The sequence below is a fragment of the Nothoprocta perdicaria genome, unplaced genomic scaffold, assembly GCF_003342845.1.
Source record: "Nothoprocta perdicaria isolate Ctin4 unplaced genomic scaffold, notPer1 scaffold_9, whole genome shotgun sequence".
NCBI classification, from domain to species: Eukaryota; Metazoa; Chordata; class Aves; order Tinamiformes; family Tinamidae; genus Nothoprocta; species Nothoprocta perdicaria.
Genome location: NW_020456198.1, coordinates 4426637 through 4451024, shown reverse-complemented (window position 1 = coordinate 4451024; position 24388 = coordinate 4426637). Strand labels below are relative to the sequence as shown.

Genomic DNA, 24388 nt, shown 5'->3' with positions numbered 1-24388 from the left:
TCAGATTCGCTGCTGGAATTAAGATACCCCAATTGTTGTGCTAATCTCAGTCTGTCCAATGGCTGTACTTATTGATTCAAGGTGGTGTTTTCAGTTTCCTTCTCATATTCTGTAATTTGTGTAGATGATCTAGGATGTGATCTACAGATAATTTTAATAGAAACATTCAAAGACATGACAGTACAGAAGAGAAGAACATGCCCTGGAGAAAAGTTGTATTCTCCCTGATTTTATCTAGTAGAAACATGAGGTGTTCCTTCTAGAAAGAGTCTTTCAAAGTATTCTGTATTCGTGAGGTTTAATATGGAAGATTAGCTCTTCCATTTGTATGGAGATGCTATGCAATTAGGTTTGTCTTGCAGCCTGATACTGCATCTCTGAAAAGATGATGTTCTACCAGAACATCATCTACCAGACCGGTATCACTTGTCCTTTCTGTAGACAAAGGTGCATGTCCTGGCCACCTCATTTTCTTTAGCAAGGAGCTACCCTTCCCCTCATTTTCCTTTGACTCACATGAGATGGGATGTTTCGGTTTTAGATCACCTGCAACGAGCTTTCCTAAAAGAACCTAAATAGCAGGAGAACTCTGTTCTTCCTACTTCCAAGGTGCAGCACCAAATGATCTTGAAGCTCTGCTAAACATTTCCCTATCTGCAGATATGGAGGAGGCCTGTTTCTCCCAATCTACTTGCTGCTAAATGGCACTGCTCAGCAACATCAGCTATTGCTGCCATTCTAGGCAGCCTGTTGAAATTCCTTCAAAACATCGAATGGCAATGTTCTCCCTTGAATTGATCCCAGTTGATGAAATGGTAAGGTTTTGAACTCTGGAAGCTGCCAGAGGATGGGAGAAAATCTTACTTGCCATCTTGATCCTAGCAGTAAAATTTAACTGACATTTTAACAAAAGCAAGTTTCTTAGGAGTAACCTTATTAGGTTGTTATTCCCTAGGTTGTACTGTCTTAAAAATACATTTAAATGGGCCCTCGTGGAACAGTGCTTCTCTCAGTTTAGAAGTTTGCCAGGGCACTTCTGCAGCACACAGTGAGCTGCTGGCCAGAGAAAACAGAACCAGGTCTGGTTCTGCTGGTTATGGGCTCGTCAAGGCCCAGGTGTGGGCTGGTTGTGCCAGGTCCAGGGGATCCAGGTGCAGCAACGTCCTGACGCAGCTCGGGAGGTGACTGAAGTTGGGCTGGTCTCGCTGTGCACGACCACTCTGCTCTACTGATGTGCCAGATGCTCTGAGGTAGCTTTGGTATGTCTTTCTACACCACATTCTGCTCTTATGCTTACACCTACCTTCCTTTTCCTCAGCTCTAGGAACCATAAAACTGATCTCCCAGCTATACAGTATAACTTAGTAGGTCCATAATCTAAAAGGAAAAAAAAAAAGCCTATAAAGGAATGATTTTGCCCATTTTCTATTTCACTTCCCGTGGCCTACGTGCTTAATTATTGTGCATGAAGCCACATCACCCATAGGCATGTGCTTATCTATGCAAATTTGCTCAGAGACCCAAATCATTGTCATTATTCATAATTATCTGCTCTGCTTGATCTAGAGAAACACAGGACAAAGGAGGTATCATTAACCGAGTCACCCACTGGATATTTAACTGCAGTATAAATCTTAACCCACATAAGCCTTATGCCTGACAGCAATGCATCTGTAATCAATGGCAGACTTCTGAAACTCCCCGCTGTTCAACTCAACAGAATTATCTCTCCATATTCTCTACACTCAGTTAATTTTGGCCATATCCACATCACTTTACATGGATCTCCTCACGATAAATGTTCAGGCTTGGCAACATCTCGCTCTCACTAAACCAGCTCCTATTCCTTTTCCTTTTTTTTTTTGCCTAGTTTTTTTTGCCTAGTCTTCCTGTGTGCTACTCACCACAAGACCTGCCTCATAAAGCAAGGCAGAAGTTCACCATCATGTAGCTTAGATGATGTCAAATACTAGAGTTCCCACAAATTCCACCTTTACCACCATCCTCCTCCTCGTCTTTGTTTCAGAGCTTTCCTGCTCTCAGGTGGTGAACTGTTGTGGAGCTTGCAGAGCTTTGCAGTGGTTCCTTGCCCAGGCCCATGGGCACAACAGGCATTTGGCATGGATATTAGCAGGACTGGTTGGTTGTGAGATCAGTGCAGAGATACTTGAGACTTGACCCTATGGCAAAGCTCAAAAATGTCCTTAGTCTTCACCATAGGCCAGTTCATAAAGAGCAGAATGGCTGCTTGGCTGATGCACATGATTCTTTTAGCCCATTATTCCAGATGCCTTTCACCATTTTTAGTAATATGTCTCAGATGTGATGCCAGTCATTTCAGCTATGTCTGGCCTGCAAAACTCAGGAACCCTTCCCAGTTCTTGGATCAGGACGCATGCAATTTCATATTTAAATGGCAGTAGATTCATCTTTTAACTTCTGTTGGGCTTTCTGAATACTGTATTTTAAAATAACTAGTGGCAGAGTCTGTGGGAGAGACACTATCTTGCTTCTTCAGGAATGACTTGATGTGGGTGCATGAGCCTAGAAAATCCCAGCCTAGCCAAGTGTGTTGCAGTGAGAAAGTGTCCGTGTTATCATGTAGGGGTATGAAGACCAGTGCAGTCACGACCCTTCTTCACTTCCCTCTGTTTTCTCGTGGTTACAAGAAGCAGTCCCCAAAGCTTTCAGGCTACTGACTTAGTTTTGTTGAATCTTCAGCAGACTTTTACAAATGTTTCTTCGTTATTCCATTTTTATCTACAGAAGTTCCTTGGATACAGGCAACAAACCTAGTTCCTTTGAACCTTTTTGATGAGTGTGTCAGTGGTAGATGAATGGGGAAGGTAGGTAGATCGGATGGATGTAGGAGAGGTGTGTTTTCTATAAGCACAGCCCTTTACTGCTCATGTCTTCAGGTGCTTTCCACTGGACACTGGACTGTTTCTTTTAAAAGATTGTACAAGTAGGTGTCTCATTCAGCAAGGAAATGGCAGGTCCTTGCTGGAGGACCTGCACTTAAGCATACTTGATAGGCTTATTTTTTCTGCTAGGATGTGGCTGTCTCAAGTTGCATCCCAAGTTGCATCCCAAGACATTTCCATGGCAAGGCCTTGTGACAATACAGAGTGACCCTATGGGCTACAGCCTGGCTCGGCACCAGGAAAAGTGCCAGCTACAGCAGAGGACTTATTCCCAAGGGCATGCAGCCCTTCCCTGAGCGCAGAGCTGAAGTTCTTTGGCTGTTTAAGGTGTTATAGCTGTTTTCCGCTCCCTCCGGATTTATATTCCAGCACCATATTGTGAATTGTACCTATTTTCAGCTTCAATTAAAGCCATGAATGCAATATTGCAAACACAGACGTTCTCTGAAACCAAGAATATATCAAGGTGCTTTAGGGAACTTCCACCTGCCTTTTCCTTTGCCACCAGCCCTGCTTGTGAAGCACACCAGGGAATTTCTGCTGTGGTCCTTGTGATGTGGCTGAAACGTCCCAGGACGTGGGCTCTCCTAATGGCCACATAAAATGGAGAGATTTTGGGACAAGCCCTTTTCTGAAAACCATTGGATGACTGCAGAGAGCTCTCACTGAACCTGGGAAGCTGCACCTCTCTGTGCTTAAATGCAAGGCCTGTGGGTAATGGAAGGCACAACTGGGACCTTAGATTACAAATATGTGAGTTTAAAACTATATTGAATCTCTGTGCTAGAGGAAAGTTCACGGTATTTCATTCTCTTGGACTGAAATAGCTTTTTTGGATCCATTTCTTTTTGCTTAGAGGGAAGAACTGCATTGATATTGCATTTATAATTAATGATAACCTAATCTAAGATTTGTACAAGCAAATTTAAACTGAGCTCTTATTTTGACATGTATAAAATTTTATCATTAACATCTTCATATTTCTGACTGACACATGGCTAATAGCATTGCAGTAGATTAAATCTCGAAGCAAGAGAGATGAATGTAGCTACAATATTACACAGGTGATTTTTCATATTCTGCTTTTTCATGTGTGCTTTATCAGAAACCTGCCCTTCTGTTCATTTGACTTGATTATAACAAATAGATAATAATTGTCTTGCTGAGAAGAATTCTGTGGGTTTGGTCTTTCTGTTTCAACATGCCCAGTTATCCAAGACTCTTTATATATCTTTAGCATTTTTCTTGCTTTTTCAGTTTGAAAGGTGCTTTTATCAGAAGCAGTGCTTGATAAGCGCATAATAACAAAAACCGTGATCATTAATGAGGAGAAGTGTCCCCAGTAATAAACTCTCAGCAGTTTATAATTTATCTTAATTTATTTTGATTTATAATTTATCCCAACTACTGAGGTCACTGACTTCAGAGGATGAAGGACTTTCAGCAAGAACTTTGAGCTCCTAGACATAAGCCTACTATATTGCCATGTTATTATTTATGCATATAGTCATGATAGAAAGCAGACACGTTATCAGTATTAAGACTATTTTTGACTTTATCTTATCATAAGTTAATTAATATTTGTGTTATACAAGTAAAACCGTTAATATCTTTCTGGAAATTATTATAAAGCAAGAAGTGATCGGTCCGAAAAATTAACTGTTGTGCGTGAAATGCAAACTCTTCTTTTGCATTCTTATTTTAAACAGTTTAGCGAGGAAAACCAGCTCATTACATAATTTTAGGCACATGCATATGACACAAATGCATTAAACCTAGAAGTGTTAGAAGAAAGACGGGCACTACCCATGGATATGCCTGGAGTTACATGTGTACTAGTCCAGTTCTCTGCCCACCGTGTGCACTCCATGGGTACTCACAGTTTGTACATTGAGTGTTTTTAGTCTAAGCTATTCTGTAAAAGTGGAGAACTGGCCTTATTGAAGATGATGGGATTTGTTTTCCGTAACCTCTAGCAGGGCTGAATTTCACCCAAGGGGATGCTGTTATTACAGCACTACCCTTGCAATATTCTTTATGATCAGCAATGCTTCTACAGACAGCCCAGATAGAGACTTCTTGGGGCTTTAGGATTCTGTGTTGTGTGTACTCTGACACTGCACAGCACAGCTGCATAGATCCTGTTTAAATTTGTGCTACAATTGCCACATTCCTGGCTGTGGAAATAGGAATCTGGTGGAGCTGCATCTGTGTATTTTTCCCCTCTACAGTGCTTTAAATCATGCTTTTGCTCTTGCTATTGCTCTGCAACCTTCAGTCAACCTGCTGTATGCTGTAGGTTGTGGGACGGCTGCTTGGCACAGTTTCGAGTAACACGTGTCCTAAATGTTGATGCCAGATGTTCCAGCTGCTTGCAGGAGTTCCTGTTCCGCACCCGACTTTTTAAAAGCACATATCCACGAACCAAATTTAAAGGGGAAAATGAAACTCAGGGGCAATAAAAAAACCAACCGAACAGAAAAGCACACTGCCAGGAGCAGAAAGCACCTGAATGCTGTGGATGTAGGACAGTGGTTCCCAGGGTGGGTTATGAAGTCAAATGCTTTATTTTTCGACAAGAGGTTAAATCCAGTCCCATGAGGGGCCTGCTGGAGGACATTTCTTTCTAGCCTCAGGTAGACTTTTTTTTTGCTGAAAATGAGACCTATGAGGACATGCTGTTGAGGGCGGACCTCCAGGGTTCATGTTGCTAATGGTGGTTTCATGATTGACATGAGCCAGCTTAGGTTTGTCCTGCCGTCAGAAAGGGCAGACTCGCCCATCGTTTCACCATTTCTCGTGGCAATGAGTGGGATCAACCCATGTGTCCGACTGCCGGCTAATCCTTCTCTCCCCTTGCCGGAAATCAGCTAATCATTCTCTGGATTCGTTAGCAAAGCTTGCTGCGTGGAGCAGCGTACATCCATGGCACATGAGTCCCAGCACTCTCCGGATGAGGACCTGCAGTCACAAGCAACAGAAGAAGCTTTCACATAAAAAGCAAAGCGTAAGACACAGAGGACATCAGACTTTCGTAGATTAGTAAGATAATTGCTGAGAATGGGAAGCATTTATAAACCGAATGAAAAGCAAAGGTCGTTTTTTTAAGCAATACTTCTTTGTGTGTGTCAAACATCTGGTCTTCAGAAATACCTAAATTTCAAACTGGACAAAGGTAGCATGAAGAAGTGCATCGTTTTTTGACCTTCTGGATTAATTCCTGACCCGAATCCTTCTATTCCAATCCAATACCACTAAACCATCCAGCGAGCTCTCCGGCTATAAATGAATCAAATTGAATCTGAGATCTTATTATGTGGAGGCGCCACCTCTGATATGATATCCCATTTTTCTCCTGAAATTGACCCCAATGGCTTTTGCATTACAGAGGCAGCTTATTAAGTAGGAAATATGGGGATATCCTCCCTGGTTGGATTACTAATTATCCAACTTCTAAATGTAGCCCTATACTAACTTTATTGTTCCTAAATACCTTGGACTTGTTTTGAAGGTTAGCTGCTTTCTGAAAGAATACATTACATATCCTAGACTCTTCATTTATTGACATTTTGTGGAAATTTAGGTGCAAGTGAAGATTTATGTGACTTTTTTCATGGTGTCTTGCTTTTGTGGCAGGAAGTGACTTGCATTATGCTCCCCCTTCACTGTTGTGCTTTTGTTGCTCCTCTCAGCCTGTCCTCTGGGACTGGCCAGGGAAGATGTAAAGTGGACCTAAATTTCCAAAGTCTAACAGAGTAATGAATCCTATTCCCACTTACCAGCTTCAGGAGCCTCTGATCATCACCTCACTGGTGTCCTGGAGACTTTCACCCCATCCACATAAGATTACTTCTTTCTCTCCATAACCCAAAGGGTTAATATGTAGGTATGGTGCCAGATTCAGTTTATGTTTTGCAGTGATGTAAATCCAGAATCAGTTTATTTACACTTGCATAGCAGATGGCTGAACCCCAGCTAGTCAGAACTGTAATTATTTCTGCAGCTTTAGAGGTGTAGGTGTGCTATTAAAACATTTCCCTGTTTCCGTGGAATAATGAGCAGGTCTCAAAAAACGTAAGCATCATCCTGACAATTCCAGATGTCCCTCTGGTTTCTAGATGAGAAAAAGTGTATGGTGCAGAAGGGAATGTGCACTGAGCAGCTATGAGAGCTCCTAATTAGCCATTATAGGATTCCATTAATCTCTTCAATCGACTAAAAGAATTATTGTCATTGAAGTCCATTTGTCTTCAGCTGGAAGAGAGGCTTAACCAAAGACTCTGAGTGCAGACTCTGCAAGGAAAGGCCTATTCTGAGCATATATCTGTATCTGATGGTTTTCTTGAGAAAGGTCGAGGATATCTTCAGATACCATCTGAGCCAATACCATCCAAGAGTGCTGAGTATGATAGTAGATATTTTAGCTGAAATTCGACAAGCTAAACACACATACACCCCAAGCAGAGCGTTTTGTGGCCATGCTTGGGAGTTTGGGGTTGGGCGTCAGAGCTAGAAAAAAAACAGGCTCAAATGGGTCCCTCGAGCGGTGCCACCCCGGCCTCCACAGGAGGCTTCCAAGGGGAGCTGAAAGTGGATATAGAAGAGAAAAAACAGAGGAGAAAAAAGGGAGGAGAAAAATTAAGGAGAGTGAATAGTCAAGAAGAGCTGCAGCAGTAGCTATAAAGGTAGAGAGCTACTGCCACCAGCAGCAATGATGATGAAAGAAAACTAACCATATTTTGCTGTGGATCTCTGGTGCAGACCCATCCTTGAAATTGGTGGGAACTCAATGGACTGGAGAGAGCGTTATCTTTAATGTATTTCTTGGCTCACAGATCACAATTAAAATTAAATTCTGCCTTCTGCAAAATTAAATTGGACACTCCGGTCTGCTGCAGCGAGTCCCTGATCTCAGTTGGTCTTAGCTGAGATAGACTCTACTCAAGGAAAAAGAAAAAAGAAAACAAAAATAAAACCAAATAAGAGCTATGAAATTTCTCTTGTGACAGTATGTGAAATTGCTGTGGCAGCACAAGCAATTTTCAAGGAAATTAAAGATATGTGGGTTACTTTTCAAGAGAGGAAAGATTGTTTTACAGTCGCTTGCTATGGACTATAGGCTGTTCTATAGATCATTATATTCGAGTGGTTTGGCTGCAAAAATATTAATATGTGTGTTGTTATGAGATGATGATGTACTCAATATTACATAGAATAAATGTTAGCACTTAAATGTTGTAGAATGCCAGCATTTCTGCGTGCTGCAGCTTTTTGCTAAAATGAGCATACACTTGTCAAATGTTTGGAATTCTTTGTTATTCAGGAATGAGCATGTGGCTAATTAAAGGAGCATTGCTATGTTGGGAGGTGTTCAGATTGCGAGCATATCTTCACCACTTGCCTCTTGTAAATAAAATAAAAGGAAGCTGATTGAAATCTGAAAATGTCAATAGATGCAAAAAGCCACCCTGGAGCGTTACCTGATAAAATAAGAGTAGAGAAGTAATGACATGGTCAATATTAACAGCCATCAGCTGGAGAGAAATCTGATTGTCAGGGCTGGATCTATAAAATTCTTGCCAAAGTAGAACCTCATTTACACATACAGATCTTCATACCCTTTGCTAAGAAAAGCATATGTGACAGCTTAGAGGTTTTAGCTGCCAAAGATCTTTCACTCTGAATACAGTAAATGTCACATCTATTTATTTATCGTTAAATTTTGCTAAGTATCTGTAGAAATATTTGGATTTTTTCTATCATAATGTAGATATTTAAAAGGAAAAGAATCCAGATTATAATGCAGCTGTAGCACCAAACCATATGGCTTCTAAATGGGAGCAAAAATACACCACCGAATTACAGGGAGTAAACATAAACTGCATGCGATCTCCAGAAGAATATTAAATGGGATACATAAATACCAGAGCACTGCCATAAAATCATGCTATCAGACAAGAGTAGCCATCGGGCAATAGATTATTTCACATGCTGAAAGTAATCACAGTTGTACAGCAATTTACATTTTCTAAATGCCAGACTGAAAATATTAACTAATGAATCTTGGCATGGATGACGTTTTCACCAACTGCAGTGGTGTTTATAACAATGTCTAGACTTCTTTTTTTTTTCTGAAAAATGGAGAAATAAGACAATATTCCTACACTCCACTTTTATTAGAAACCACCCAGAGTTCCAGGTGCTTGAAACAGTCTTGGTTGTCTTTAATTCAATTTAAGTTTTTGATTTCTTTCTCTCAGGAAAATATTTGTGGATGGGTTATTGGTACATTGAGGAGATTTTGCACTAAGCTGAGCAAGAACAAACGGGCCAGTGGAATGCGTGTTCAGAGCTATGAATGGTGTCTGGCAGGAGAGAAAACTCAAATTAGTGTGGGTGTTGTGTTGCCTGTTCTTTTGTGCAGCGACGGTTTCATGATAAGTTCATTTGGATACTGCATTGTTATATAAAAAGGAAAAAGTCAGTAATTTGTCTGCTCCAGGAGAGAAGCCTGTGTCTCTGCTCAGTCTGGTGAAAACTTAATGGGGGCAATTGTCAACTTTGTCTTCGTTTTGTCTTTCCTATTTTCTTATGAGGTGGGTAAGGAGAGAAGCCGCCTTCATCCACTTAATGCTCCTCCAAAGTGATCTTCAAACTGCCTATGAACTAGGTGATCCTTGAACTTCTGTTGAACATTGCAGGGAGCAGATACCCGGTATCTGTATTTGCAAGGTTTAAGAACTAAAATGTGCAGAGTTTGCCTCAGTATTGGCCAGAATCATCCAGATTTTTTATTATTGTGTATTGAATGAGCCCTGGCCCTGGGAATTCAGCTCTAGGTGTTACTGAACGAGTGTTTTCTCTCCAGAGTTTGCAGATGAGAGCATGGATCTTGAAATTTTATTTCTGAGGCAAATAACAGCTCTGAATCTCTCTTTCTACAGATGATATGGAAGCAATTCCAGTCAAGCAGTTCGTTAAACACATCAGCGAGCTCTATTCTAATAACCAGCATGGGTTCTCAGAAGACTTTGAGGTATGATTTAATGATCCACTGGTCAAATGGTGTTTTCCTAAAGTTAATTGCTTATTGATAGTAAGGGACACTGTGACAGCTGTGTGATGTTGTTACGACAGAGGTAAGAGTGGTGGTCAAATGTATCAGAAGAAAAAGAGAAATACCAATTTGTTATTAGATAAAAGTAATCTAAGAGTGGATGATCATAGGTAATTTCTAACCATCACAGAGTAAGGGTCCACAGTAGCCTTCTGCTTGAAGCAGTTAGTGCCTCCACGAGGTATTTAGCAGGTTTTTATTCGATTGGAAAAGCTGCTTGCAATCCAAAGGAAATATCTGTTGAAACGAGAAGCTGTTCTTAACTCCATGCTTTTGTTATATATAACCAGAAGCTTGTTTTACTCTTTTGGGCCCAGAATTTGCTTTCTTTAGTCCTACTGAATAGTCCCTTACCCCTTGAGTAACCCAAAAGGAGCAAAACAGCACTCCCTATGAGCGAGAGTAACAGATTTTGGTCATTTATGAACCTCTCCCCCAGCTATGACTGCATCCCCTATTCCTGATGGATCTGTTCCTGAAGTCCTTGTTCGTCCTCTGCTCAATCAGAAAAGATTGCTGTCAAAGTCATTGCTTGTTTTGTTGTAAAGCCAAGGAGAAAGGCTTCGGGGCTTGACCAGTAGTGTTTACTTAATGTGACTGTTTTAAAGTTGGTGACTTACTACCAATTTAGGACAGACTCTGACCTCTGCCTCTATAAACCGGCAGCAATGCCCATGGATGGAAGTGTTTTCCACCCTCTGGGTTACCAACCCCGTATTGTCCATGCACAGCAAATAAACATTACACGGCATGAGGAAAGACTGTAAAGTCAGGCCCTAAAAGCCACTTACCCACTTCTTGGGTAAGTTTTAGGCATTTCAGTCAGTCTGGTTTATGTTATGCATGGGGATCTCAGGGGCAGCTCTGCTTACCAACAGGGCAGTGAAAGAAAATAGGGGACCAGGTATCTGCAACTTCTGTGCTCGCTGCAATAAAGGCAAGACTATGTGCAGGGATTGTTTTTAACGGGGTCATTTAAAACATTTATTGTTGCTGTTTGGTTACTGTCTATAAAGAGTAGCTGCTTTGTCCGATGCCTAAAAACATTGTGTAAGTTGGAAACATTTTGTATTCATGAAGAAGGCAAATGTGTAAGGTGTTAAAGTGATTTAGTTCAATTGACTGCTGGCTGGATGGCTGAGCAGGAATATTGAGGCATTTAACAATGTTGATGGTATTCAGGACAAACATTTATTCTCCAGAGAGCAGAATTTGATCAGGATGATCAAATGCGACTCACTCTTCTCAATTATTTATGGATTGTGACCCTGGTGCTATTCATCACAGCTGGCTTTTACACCATTTAATTATTCAAAATAATCAGCAACACATCTGTAAACTTGGTCTGGCTTTAAGCAGGCTTTGCTTCAGCTGTCGCCAAGTCATTGCTATTAACAAATGTTGGACACCTTCCGCCCGTGTTTTAGCAAAGAAAAGCGCTGCTCTAATAGCCCTTTTTTTCCCCTTCTTTGTGGAGCTCCCTACTGTGAGTGCCAGGCTGTGGCAGCGAGTCGAGAGCTTCGTTTAGCCAATTAGTTCTCTTCTGGGGAGTCCGGGGTCCCCGCTGCAGGCGAGTCAACCTCCTCCAGCTGCACTCGCGCGCCAATGCGCTTCTCCCGACGGGTTAAGATTTGGAGTGTTTCCTTTGAAGGAGACAGTACAGCCACTCCGCGGGTCTTCCTCTCTAGCTGAGTTCTCAGCTTGCTCAAGACTGAATGAAATCTCCTTCTTTGAGTGGAAGGAGGAGGAATTGGAAGGAAACGGTCGCTGTCTGGGATAACGGTTTAGCTCCCTCTTGCTGCCGACACCTCGCAGGCTTGTTTTTCTTCTCCATCCTGTTTCGCAGCGATGGGGCTGGAGGGCAAACGCAGGATTTTGCACACACACCGTAGGTAAATTTTTCCGAAGTGCTTAAACTGGCTCAGAAATCAGGAACCTGATTTTGCAAATGGCTGGGGGCTACAGGAGCCTGAGGTCCCATTTATGCCGCGAGAAGCAGCTCACGTTGAACCCATGTTGGACCAGATCCAGCCAGGCTATGCCTGCTGGAATCCTGTCTGCCAGGCCGAGGAAATGGGCAGCACACGCAGCATCCGTGATGTCCCCCAAGCCCTTCCTACCCAGGACCTTCTGGAAAGGGGCCTGGAGTTCCAAAGTCCTGTAGGCTTTTAAAAAGAAATCTATTTTTTACACCTAAAAGGAGAAAAGAAGATGACAAGGAGATGCTGAAAAAAAAGAGCAATCCTATAGAATAAATAAATCTTCCCAAAGATAGCAAGCACATGCTTTTCTTTTTTTAATGAAAAAAAGGGATCCAAAAGATCTTGCTGTGGGAGGTTTTTTGAGGGTGGAATCTCTGAAAGGACAAGCAAGGAGCAAACATAATCTGCCCGATACAGACGGTAAAAACTGCCCAGTTACTTGCTGCTAGTTTGGGGATATGTTTCTTCCTGTGCTTTTGGCAGCATCTTGCAGGTTGTGTTGTTTTTTCCATGAAGAATATTGCTTTGAAAGTAAATAGTCTGACTGCTCCCTCCCTTCTCCCCTTAAAATGAGTTATAATTACAGCTAAATATTTTGTGAATGTGCTTAGGAAGCGTTTTATGTACAGAGGAAAAAAGGACTTTGAACTCACAAATCTTTGCTTGGAAAGTACTTCCAAAATGAATCCTGGCTCCCTTTGGGGAATTGTAATGCAAGTAGCTGATTTTATTGTATGGTGATAACTGGGCTTTCTTGTATATAAAGAATTGTTAAAGTTTCCTTTGAGCCCAGTGAATCTTCAATATTTGATATAAACTAGAAATGTAATGCCCAATTTAATACTGAAGAACAAACAGCTTTTTAAAATGAAGTCCACAATCATGGGTTGTCAGTGCTGGCTTCCAGCTTTTTGAGCTCCAGCTTGGAATCCAGTCAAGCTAATGGCAATAAAAGGTGAAGGAGGTTTTTGGATTGCCCTGCTTGTTGCCTGGCAGGCCAGGAGAGATGCTGCATTTTGCAGGACATCCCCATGCTGGAGTTTGGTGGCCCAAGTGCCCTGGGCACATGGTGTCAAGACTGTGCAGAGCCTGGAGGCTTCCCCAGGCACAGGTTGTATCTAGTCACTGTCTAGCCAGAGATGGTATCAGCATCATTATGTTTAATAGTGTTTAATAGTCTTTGATAGACCTTTCTTCTGCAAATTTCTAATTGCTTTTGTGAAGCTTTCTAGACTTCTGTTGTCCAAAACATCCTATGGCAACGAGTGGTATGATTTGTTCCACAAGAACAGACTTCTTTTTGAGTTTAATTCATGCCTAATAACATCTTTCAGTGCCTCATAGTTTTTACATTACAAAGTACATCCCTGAATCACCTCCTAAGTGCCATGCATGATTCTGTGTTCATCCCTCATATCTCCCTTGAATCATCTCTTTCCAAAACTGAAGGAGCCTGCACTATTTAATCTGTTTATTTGAGGAGCTATTCCAGGCTTCACAGCACTTTTTCCTTCTTTATCTTTTTTTTCTACTTTTACCATATTCTTTTTAAGATGAGAAGACCAGAACTGTGCACAGTATTTAATGCCTGGGTTTACTGCAGAGTTATGTAGGGGCATAGTGATGTTTTCTTTTTGGTTTTCTATTACTTTCCTCCTTCCTAACATACTATTTATTTTTTAACAACCGCTGAGCGCTCAGCCAACACCTCCAGAAAACTATCAGCAGTGACCCCAAGGTCTCTTCACTGAATGGCAATAGCAAATTGAGAACCTGTCGGTGTGTATGTATAGTTAGGGTTGTTTTTCCCAAGTGCATCACTTTGCATTTATCAACATTGAATTTCATTTGCCATTTTATCACTCAGCCACTCAGTATTGTAAGAACGTTCTGCTTCCCCTCACAAGCAGCTTTTGTTCTAATTATCCTGAATAATTTTGTATTACAAACACACTTTGCCTCCTTTGCAGTGCATTTATGAGTAGAGCAGGTCCCTCTAAGGTTTCGCTGGCAAAATCTAGTGCTGACAGATCCTGGGTTGTGCAAGTCTCATCTTTAACCTCTTAATACATAAGGCGACTTTTCCTTTTAGTTCACAACGGATCATTTTTTTAAGAAACATTTTGTGAGAGACCTTTTCAAGCACAGTTTGGAAATCCAGCTACCCTGTTCTATTCCCGACTGTCCTGGCTGTGCACTTCTTCAGGGACCTCCATGCGGAATTAGAGGTGTTCATTAACACTGCGCTTTATTGCAGCCGCTGGCAGTTTGTCCCATAGAGAAGGCAGATTTAGTGAGCTGTAGTGCCCCAAATCCCTTCTGGATCTCTTTTTTTTTAAAAAAAACAATATTGCATTTGCCATCCTCTGGTCTCCCAGTGCCCAGCCTGGCTGTACAGGGCAGGCGCCCTCCAAATCCTTGTATCAAGAGGGCAAAGTTTATCTTCCCATGGCAAATTTTTCACCCCCTCCTCTTCTGGTCTCTTATTGACAAAAGTCAGTGAATTTTGTGAGCACGGATCTTTCCCTCTAAAAAGAGAAAAACAAGCCAAGGAATCGCCTCTGGCTCCCCAAACTAGCTGTGATTTTCTATGCCACAGTGGTCGTATTTGGACTTCGGGGAGCAGGCAGTTTTATTTATGTGCTCCCTGACTCGGGAGTGGGTTGGTCCGTGCGGCTGCAGGAGAGGTTGGGTGGGTGAGCGTGGTGTGGCAGGGATTCACTGCTGTTCTTTGCATGGTTGTCATTGCTGGAGGCGAGGATCACTATCTCGTTTCAACCAGTGACCTCAGGATTCTCTCACAAAGGCCAAAATTAAAGGTAGAAATGGTCCTGTGCTTTGCACGTTTCTTAAACTAAAACCACTGTGTCATTACACTGGGATTCCTTTTGGATTGGACACAGTTTACATCAGACACGTGCTGTAGTTCTATCCACCCTAGGAATTTTGGCAGTAGGAAGATGCCATTTCCAAAACATGCTGCTTGGAGACCTCCCTGTTCTGGGAAAAGTTGTGTAACGTTGAGCCCGGATCTCAGTAATTAGGGATACTGTCAGCCTGTGTGTTGCTGTGCTGAGACCAGAGGGAAGCAGTGCTGTGAGGCTGGAAGATGAAGGACTTGGTGCAGAAGAGGATCTTCCTCAAGTTTTGTATTCTTATCTTGCTGCTTGAACTACCCAAAGAAATTGATATTATGGATTAACAGATAAGGAAAAGCATAAAAATGATGCAGTTTTCTGGGCTTTCTGTTACTAATTATAGCTCAACAGCAGCTCCAAATTTTCTGCCTGGAAGTCCCATTCCAAAGACCTATGGCCCTACCAGGAGAATGTGAAATTTCGTTCAGACCCTGGTACCTCCCTGCCCAGCATCAAGATACATCACGAAAATGTTACTCAGCTTCCTCACGTTTATCAGCATCACCTAGGCTGGCTGCGTGCACAGCTCAGTGCATGAATTTTTAACCATCTATAATGATTCCTCCACTCCTATTGCTGTGTTCAGTCCTTCTGGTTTGTTTATTTTTCCCTTCTAGGCTCTCCCCAGTTACCTTTCTCCTGAGTGCCATCAGAGAGTTTATACTAGTGCTAAAGTATTACAAAAATCTATGCTATTCCAGTGGGAGATCCTCAAATGCTATTTGCTCTCCCTGTTGGTATTCTATCTTCATGTTTGCAGAACAAACAGCAAGAGCACAAGCACAGAATTCTGTAACTTGGGATTAAACTAACAGATCAGGAGTGATCATAGGGGTGGATGCCCTAGCTGCTCTCACGCTGACAAATTCCATGGGAATATCAAAACAGTTTTGGAACGTTGCTCATTTAGTCCTTCAAATTAGGATCCTTTCTGTGTTCCTGATTCCTCCTCATTGCTATTCATAGGCTTTTACAGTTCAGCCCCTGCTAGGACGTCTGCTGATGGAAGCAATGGGAAGCAACAGCAGTGCTGCATAAGGCCACATCGAGAGCCCAAGTTCCTGCTCAGTCACTGTAGCAAAACTTCTTGCTCCCAACCAGCAAGATGCTGGAGCGGTTTGATTTTCCACTTTAATGGAAATTCTTTGAAGTTTAGAAGAAACTAATCTGTAACTTGTTTCAGGAAGGCAGTGAAAATGGGTCATTAAACCTGGGTGTATCAAATTCCAATTAGCATTAGCATGGACAATATAATTAAAAGGTAAATTAGCCATAATAGCAAGAACTAGGACACTTTTTGCAGTAACTAACGGTCAATTGAAAGCATGTACTTTGGTTCCTTGGGTTGTCGATGATAAGTAGGAAGGACAGGACTAGAGCCTGTATCCATTCGTCTTTGGGCAGTAATGTGTTCTGGGAAGTTAAGCATAAAAAGCAGCAGCACGCTGGCCAGCCGCTGTTAAAATCAATGGAAGAGGCTAAAGGGATTAAAGAAAGCAGAAGAAAAGCCTCTGGACTGGGCAGGTTTTCTGCTCTGACTGGGTGAATTGCAGATGCGGTGATAAGGGGGGTAGCTGTCCTTTTGCTCCAAGGTGCCAGTTGCTGTTTCCTGTTAATTGGAGGAGATTGGTTAGGTTGCCAAGAGTAGCCTGGGCACCGGGGTGACCTGATGGCCTGCCTGCAAAGTTGTAGTAATAGTATAATCATGCTGATGTTTTCAGTGCAAATGATCGACTTGGTTAAGCAGTAAGGTTTAGAAATCCTAGGGTGGTCAACCGTATTGCTATTAGCAAAGGTTAGCAAAGTAAATATATAATAATATATAATATGGTAAAAAGGCATGCTTAGGAAAGGGAGTTTTTGGAGCTCTCTCCAGGGTGCTGCTTGTTGACACCAGGCCATCCTATTCTGCCAAAGGGTAAATGCAGGGGGAAAAAAGCAGACAGAGATAACAGGCTGCAGCTAGTCTGATCTTCTTGCGGTATTTTATGCGCTGATGAAAGGCAGCACTTGAGTTTAATAACGAAGGAATGCTAACTTCAGCCTTGCAGCGTGGGGTAGCAAACCTGTGGTTTAGTAATCAGCAGCTAGCATGGGGAGGGTGAAGCCAGCAGGTGAGAGAGGGTGGATGAACGGCCTCAGCTCGCGGCCACTGTGCCCGTTCAGTGCGACCCAGCCACGGGAAGGGTTGAGCTACATGGACAAGTCGGGGAGCTTTCCTTGACGCTCTGCTTGTGCAGTGAGCAGGCACAGGGCTCCACCGTTTTAGCCCTTTTGAAGAGCATTGACATTCACTTATAACATTAAGTTTTTACTAAAAGCCATTTTCAGGTGATCACCTCTCCCAGTGTAAGATCTTCTTTTCCACTGCCGTGTTTTTCATCCCCTTAGCCTAATCTTCCACTTCTATTAACTTTATACAGGCCAGCTGGGAACAGTGCACAGTTGAAAAAGCAGTCAGCATCAACACAGAAAGGTTAATTAAAATGATTAACCCCTCTAACAATTCCCATATGGAAAAATCCTATAGAATTTAGTAGGAAGTGTTACACTTGCTATGAAGTATTTAAACTGTCAGAGAATTACTTAGCAGGGATTAATTCTTTATAAAATTCTATAACTTTTGAGAGTATTCTCCATAGAATCTTACTGGATTCATCCATACTGAATTCTGCAGCATTTGGCATAAATGCTTCAATGCTAATAAGTGCTCCAAAAATAATTTTGTGCCACTACAGGGTTTTATTGTTTGATATGGGGCTCCTCAGAAAGGGAGGATATTTTTTAAAAGTGACATGCAGCAGTCCAGGAATAATATTGCATTGTATCTGAATGCAAAAAAAAAAAAAAAAAGCAAAACCGAGTTGCATTAAATCACACAAAAATGTAGCTAACTCTGCTTTTGCATTTGCAATTTAGGCTGAACTGAGTCTGCCCACTGTATAATCAAAAGTCCCTTGTTTACTGGAGCCGACAGGCAGAATTAGGGGAAACACACACTTTAATGTGATTTTTTTTTTCCGTGATAGAAATGGAGCTGTGAAAATTCTATTAGGGCCAGCTGAGAGTTGTGCCTGACTCCTCTTTGTCTTTGCTCAGCTCGTCCCCTTGACTGTCGTCTGCGTCTCCCAATGGAGAGGCGAGCGAGAGAAGCAATTGTTCGTTTGGGAGTGCCATGTGGATATAAAAGCTATAAAATGTTCAAGGTTTTACTATACTTTGCACTTTTAAAATGTAAATGTCGGGGAAGATAGCAAAATTGCTTTGCAACTCCTTTGTGAAATGTCTGCATAATGCTGAACTCTGTTACATCTGCTGTTTGTATAGCATCTCTCCTGATAATTTTTCTTTGTCACTTAGCTCGTGATCTTTGTAGCAGCTGTGAGCTTCTAATGATTTTCTCCCTCTTAGGCAGGTTCTATGCTGTTACTTTTAAAGCTCGCAGTACAAAGTAATTTGGCACCTCCCTGCATAACCTTGGGGGAAATTAGTTCTATTTAGTGTGATTTCTGGGACCCACAAAGGTTTGAATAAATGTCGCTTCTTCCACAACTTTGTAAACTGCAAAACACCGGCATGTTTTCAAAAGATTATTTTAAAACTAAGTTTATGCTGATGATAAAAAGCTTTTTACTTTTTTTTTTTTTTTTCCAGAAAGATTGCAGTTAAATAGGTAATAGAAAATATTTCTTGGAAGTGGTATGTGAGATTTGGTGATTTAGTTGCGAGACAGTCTCCAAAGAGTGTAACTCCAGGAGAACTTGGCCAAGGAGAATAACTACTGTTCTCAAGGGCAAAGAAGAGACACTCTTGCAACACCTAGCCGTATATCCAGTTGTTTGCTGATACAAGTAGGTTAAGAGCTGAAAAATGAACAGAAATCTCACCTAATATTCCTCAGCAAGACAAACATCTGCATCTCTAGCTGCCTGGACACCTGGCCTCATTCGGATGGGTGAATGTCTGAATGTGCAGGGTCCAACAGATATATCTGGACCCAACCTTTTACCTCCTTCACTAAATCATTTGCTGTTAATAGGTGTACCAGCAGTGGTATTTCAAGCTCTATCTGTTATCTTCACAGATCTATTTTATTTATATTTTATAAAAGTCATCCCTCTGCAGAGAACTAACAAAAGGTCAATGCAGAACTTAAATGTCAGAAGTCCTGTTTTGAGGGGTTATAAGCAAATAAGTTGTTCAGCACTCCAAAGTCTTCCGCAAAGTTGTTTTTTGTGCTTGATTTCTTATGCCACATTGTGGAAAAAAAGAAAAAGAACTTAATTTCTGGACTGACACATTTTCTCTTTGAATGGTTTTGGTGCCCAGGAAGTGCAGCGCTGTACGGCCGACATGAACATCACCGCGGAGCACTCCAACCATCCCGACAACAAGCACAAGAACAGATACATCAACATCCTCGCATGTGAGTAACCCTGAGCAGGGAACTGATAGGGAACGACACTCTCTTCCAGTGTGTCAGGTGGTTCAAAGTTAAATTATTGCACAATAATTAATAAATACGTAAAAGTGTGGCTGAAAGATCCTTTTCCTACTAAAAGCAGTGGAACTTGTCTCCTTTGGAGCCAGAATTTCGGCCCAGCTTTTTCCTTAAGCTGTTTGATGGTACACATGGTGTTTTAAAAGTACCAGTTCAGTGTGAAACTTGGCAGGGAACAATGGGGATCAATTGATGATAAGACCTGTCTGCCTGCTAATCTCCAAAAACTGGCCTAAGGGAAGCGCATAGTGGAGGGAAGGGTTTTATTTATTATCCTTGGGATTCCCTGATAATCCCAAAGGCGCTGAATCTTCCAGCAGTGTATCTGCTGTATTTCAAACTGCTTCAGCTGTGTGTATGACTTGGGCAAACAATGATCTTTGCAGCACAGTGCAGGATTTGCCTGTATCCCTCGGAGAACTGCAAATCTGTCCTCTGCTCTAGAATGCAAATTTTTGCAGGTTGGAAATGGAAATGCAGTAACTTTTTCCACAGTGTTCTCTGATGTGGAATGAATGGCAGACACAGCAGTCGCTGTGATTTAGCTGCAAAGGTGGATGGCCTCTGATACAGCAAAGCTCCCAGGGTTTATCTTCATTCAGCAGTACCACTGCAGTAAATCTGGAGTGCTTTGGATGGCGGAGGAAGGATGCAGATCTCTGATGGATGCTCGGAAGTGAGGACCAATTCCCACATCTGCTCCATGGCTTTGGGCATGGGCATTCATTGCCATTGTCCCAACTCTGATTTTAGGCAAAGCTGTGAGATCTCTCTAGTCTCCTTCTGGGGTGCAGTGGGAGAAGTACCATATGAGGGAAACTGGAGCAGGGGGCAAAGTGCACCAGGCATGTCGAGCCTGAGGCCTAAGAGCAGACACGTCCCTCTGCCCTTTGACTGCAATCCAAAGCCAGCTTCTACAGATTGTTAGTATTCCTCCAATACGTAGGAATTAATATTCCTCCAATATGTAGGAAACAGGATGTTTACCTGCCTTTCTACAAAATGTTTCCCTAATGCCTCTCTGGTCTGTCTTTTATCCTGCAGATGATCACAGTAGGGTGAAGCTAAGGCCTTTACCAGGAAAAGATTCAAAGCACAGTGACTACATTAATGCTAATTATGTTGATGTAAGTTGTTTGAGTTGTTTTTTCTCCTCCAACTCTGAATCCTTCCACCAAGAGCAAGTGTTGCTACTTGCAAAGTGTTTGTATTTTTGAGCTTCCTCTGATAGTTTTGTTACAAATTCCTCAGTATCCTAAATGAGAAAGGCACCTTTCTTTGGTACATTTAAATTACTAATGTCTACTATGGTACTGCTTTCATCTTACTTGGCATTATGGTTTTCTTTGAAGGGTTACAACAAAGCAAAAGCCTACATTGCTACGCAGGGACCTTTAAAGTCTACATTTGAAGATTTCTGGAGGATGATTTGGGAGCAAAATACTGGAATCATTGTGATGATCACAAACCTTGTTGAAAAAGGAAGAGTAAGAGAATTTATAATTTGTTAGCAGCTGCTGCTTACCATGTTCTTGAATCATGTAGGCAGAATTTGTTTAAAATGCTTGGGGATCATATGATATATATATATATATGTATTTGTTGACGTACAATATATGATAAAGAGGGATACATAATTAGCTATGAACTTACTCTCCTAAAATGCCCTAAGTGCCTCTCTGAAGGAGCAGCCCAAACCTTCAGCCAACCCACCAGCCTCTCTCTTTGCTCAGAGGAAATGCGATCAGTACTGGCCCTCGGAGAACAGCGAGGAGTACGGCAACATCATCGTCACGCTGAAGAGCACAAACACTCACGCCTGCTACACTGTGCGCCGCTTCACCGTCAGGAACACCAAGATGAAAAAGGTGAGCGAAGCCTTTGCTGTTCTTGCCCAGCTGCCTTCTGGCCTTCGCAGGATGCAAGCTGCACCGGAGCAAAGCCTCAGCTGTTGCACGGACAGCTTGACACAGGGGTGTGGGAGATAAAAAAGCAGAGCCAGAATTGCCAGGAGCCTGGTGAAAGGTTTAGCCTGTGTATCTTTCTTTCAACTTCACTGCTGCTTTAGTCCCACAGTTAGTACTGTTATTTTCTGTTCCCACGTGTATTTTTCCTTGAGCTCTGTCTCCACCTAGCAGGAGGCAGAGGCTGCAGAAGAAGATTCCTGCCATCAGTGAGGCGCTTTTCAGCTGAGCGAGCCAGGGAGATTCACTCTGTTTCCATGTGTCTCTCCTGATGGTTCTCTCCTTGCTGTGCACCCTTTGCAGGGTCAGAAAGGAAATCCCAAAGGGCGGCAGAATGAGAGAACGGTTATTCAGTACCACTACACGCAGTGGCCGGACATGGGGGTGCCCGAGTACGCCCTGCCTGTGCTGACCTTCGTTCGGAGATCCTCGGCAGCCAGAACCCCGGACACGGGACCGGTCGTTGTGCACTGCAGGTACGATGGGTGTGATGAGCTACCCCACAGCAAGCAGCTTAAATGCCACTTAGGGCAACCACATGAGTTATCAGTGCAGGAAGGGTATGGCAGCTCTGCGGAGTGCAGGGAGATTAGAGCATCCGTTGCCTACGTTTCGAGCCAGCTCCAATGCAGAAGCTTTCTAGTTGCATTAGCAAAGCCCTGCCTCATGCTGCTGAGCAATTCAGTGCTGCACTGAATTTCCTGGCTTGAGGCTTCTTTGCAGCCTGCCTGCTCGGGGCAGCATCAGATCCACTGGCAATCGGCTGTGCCAGGGCCTGGAGTCCCGGAGCTCTCCTTGCGCTCGTCCTGCAGCTCTGCCACTGGACTGCACTCGTATTCAGTAGCACTTGCAGTCAACAGAGGACTTCCCTTGAATGCTTTAAGGCTGAAGTCAACAAAGGCAGAATGGAACAGGACACCACACATGAGCATCCAGGTTGTGAAAATCCGGGAGCCAGAGCAGCTCCATCCTCACCGCTCTGAGCAGTGGTGCCAGCCAGCGTCAGTGGTACAATCATAAACACTTACTTTGATTCAGCTCTGTTACATGCGTTTCTTTCATGTCTCCTGTAGTGCTGGTGTTGGCAGGACTGGTACCTACATTGTGATAGACAGCATGCTGCAACAGATAAAAGACAAAAGCACAGTTAATGTCCTGGGTTTCCTGAAACACATCAGGACACAGCGCAACTACCTCGTCCAGACAGAGGTAAAGAATGCAGTGAAGTTGAATTTAAAGCCATCTTCATTTTTATACTGTTGTAATCAAAGAGAGAATAGATTTTTCAGTTACATCCCTCTAAATACAGAGTATATTTCCAGGTGTTTATTGTACTAGAATATCACTCTTCTCCTAGACTAGAAACTTTAGGTTCCACTTTCGACTTCTTCAGAGTTGTGTGTGTTACTCTTCTAAATGTTTATTCCAGACTTGGCTGTATTTGCATGGGAGGCTTGTTTTGCACAGAAGATATAGCCCTTTTTTTAGGGTGCTCTGCCCCTCGATTAAAGTACTCCAAGTGCCTATGTGGGGTGTTACTCTTTTTCTAGGAGCAGTACATTTTTATTCATGATGCCTTGTTGGAAGCCATCCTTGGGAAGGAGACTGAAGTATCTGCAAACCAGCTGCATAGTTACGTTAACAGCATCCTCATACCTGGCATAGGAGGGAAGACACGACTAGAAAAGCAGTTCAAGGTAAAGCTTATCACAGCCATCCAGCGGCACGCAGCTCCCCACTCCCTGCTGCATGACATGCCAAAGATAAGGAACCAAACCAGAACCCTGGAATAGCTCAGCAATCTCAATTATGCTCAATTATCAGCACTAATACTCTTGAATTCAAAGGTGGGAAGATGGAAACAGACTCTCATCCGAGTGTGCTGCTCTTCCCTCCCTTTCCAAAGGGCCTTGGACATTTCTGAGTGTGGTTTGCTTGGCTGGAGTTGTCCTCCAGGCTGCCCCTCTCACACCCATCTGTGCAGAAACTAATGAAATGAGGTTCTTAGCACCACTTACTATTTCAATAGATATCTGTAGATACAGACACTTAAAAAGGCCCTTAGACCAGGGAAACACAGTATGTCTTTCACTACTAATAGCTATACTTGATGCTTTTCCTTACTATGTTATAGCTGACCTTCATTTTGACCAGAGTAAAATTTTATGCCTGTTTCTCCTATTTAAAAGCTAAGATTTTCTGATTGTATTTTTTATTGCATTTAAAACTATGCTGTGCTACTGTGTATCATTAGAAGATTATACATGAAGTCTGTTTTCACAGCTAAACTCTATCGAAAAATGGCTGAAGAACTGAAACTGTTAAAAGAAGTGATGCCAGGTGCCGAACTATTCAAAAAATGAATAGGCTATTTTCTCAATTCATTTGTAAAAATCTCAGTACTTCTGCATCAGTCAAGACATTCCAGATGCTTAATTACTGAATTAAAGAAACATACATAATATGCAGCAAGAGAAAAACGTTTGGTACAAGAAAAAAAAATTTGCATTTCTTTTAAGAAAAAAATACTAACTTTATAATACTAAGTTATAAGTGTAAAGATGTTTTCTGATGGCAAAGTTTCAAAAACTTTAAGTGCCATTTTCTGAAATTACTTTGCCAGAGATGCACAGGAATTTAGAAACGCCACGGCTTTTAGTGGGGCTTACGCTAGTGCTTAGATGGGTGTTTCTTATTCAAAGTGCTTCTGAAACTGGGGCTAAGTAAGGATGTGGCCAGCAGCAATTATTAAACAGCAATTATATCCCTTGCTTCTGCTGCTACCACTAAGTTGGCAGAGAATAACTTGTGCTCATGTCCTTGTGCAGCAGTTTACATCTAACTATCTCAGTGTAAAATTGCACTGAGTTTGAGTTTCTGCTGCAGGAAGCCACCTTCACCCTCTTCCCTCCATCAGAGTTTCCCCATACACTAGAGAAGGAATAATCCAGTACAGATCTACCTCCAGGATGAGCTTGGCAG

General features: G+C 42.3%; 1 protein-coding gene across 1 annotated transcript in view; it reads left to right on the top strand.

The window, feature by feature from the left end:
- The window catches only part of PTPRG (protein tyrosine phosphatase, receptor type G), a 364795-nt gene that overhangs the window by 329591 nt on the left and 10816 nt on the right, over positions 1-24388 (top strand). The window contains exons 15-22 of the mRNA XM_026052517.1: positions 9869-9960; positions 19271-19367; positions 20487-20569; positions 20795-20929; positions 21176-21310; positions 21710-21882; positions 22480-22615; positions 22957-23103. Of these exons, the coding sequence (XP_025908302.1) occupies positions 9869-9960; positions 19271-19367; positions 20487-20569; positions 20795-20929; positions 21176-21310; positions 21710-21882; positions 22480-22615; positions 22957-23103 (998 nt within the window). The remainder of the gene's footprint in view (positions 1-9868; positions 9961-19270; positions 19368-20486; positions 20570-20794; positions 20930-21175; positions 21311-21709; positions 21883-22479; positions 22616-22956; positions 23104-24388) is intronic.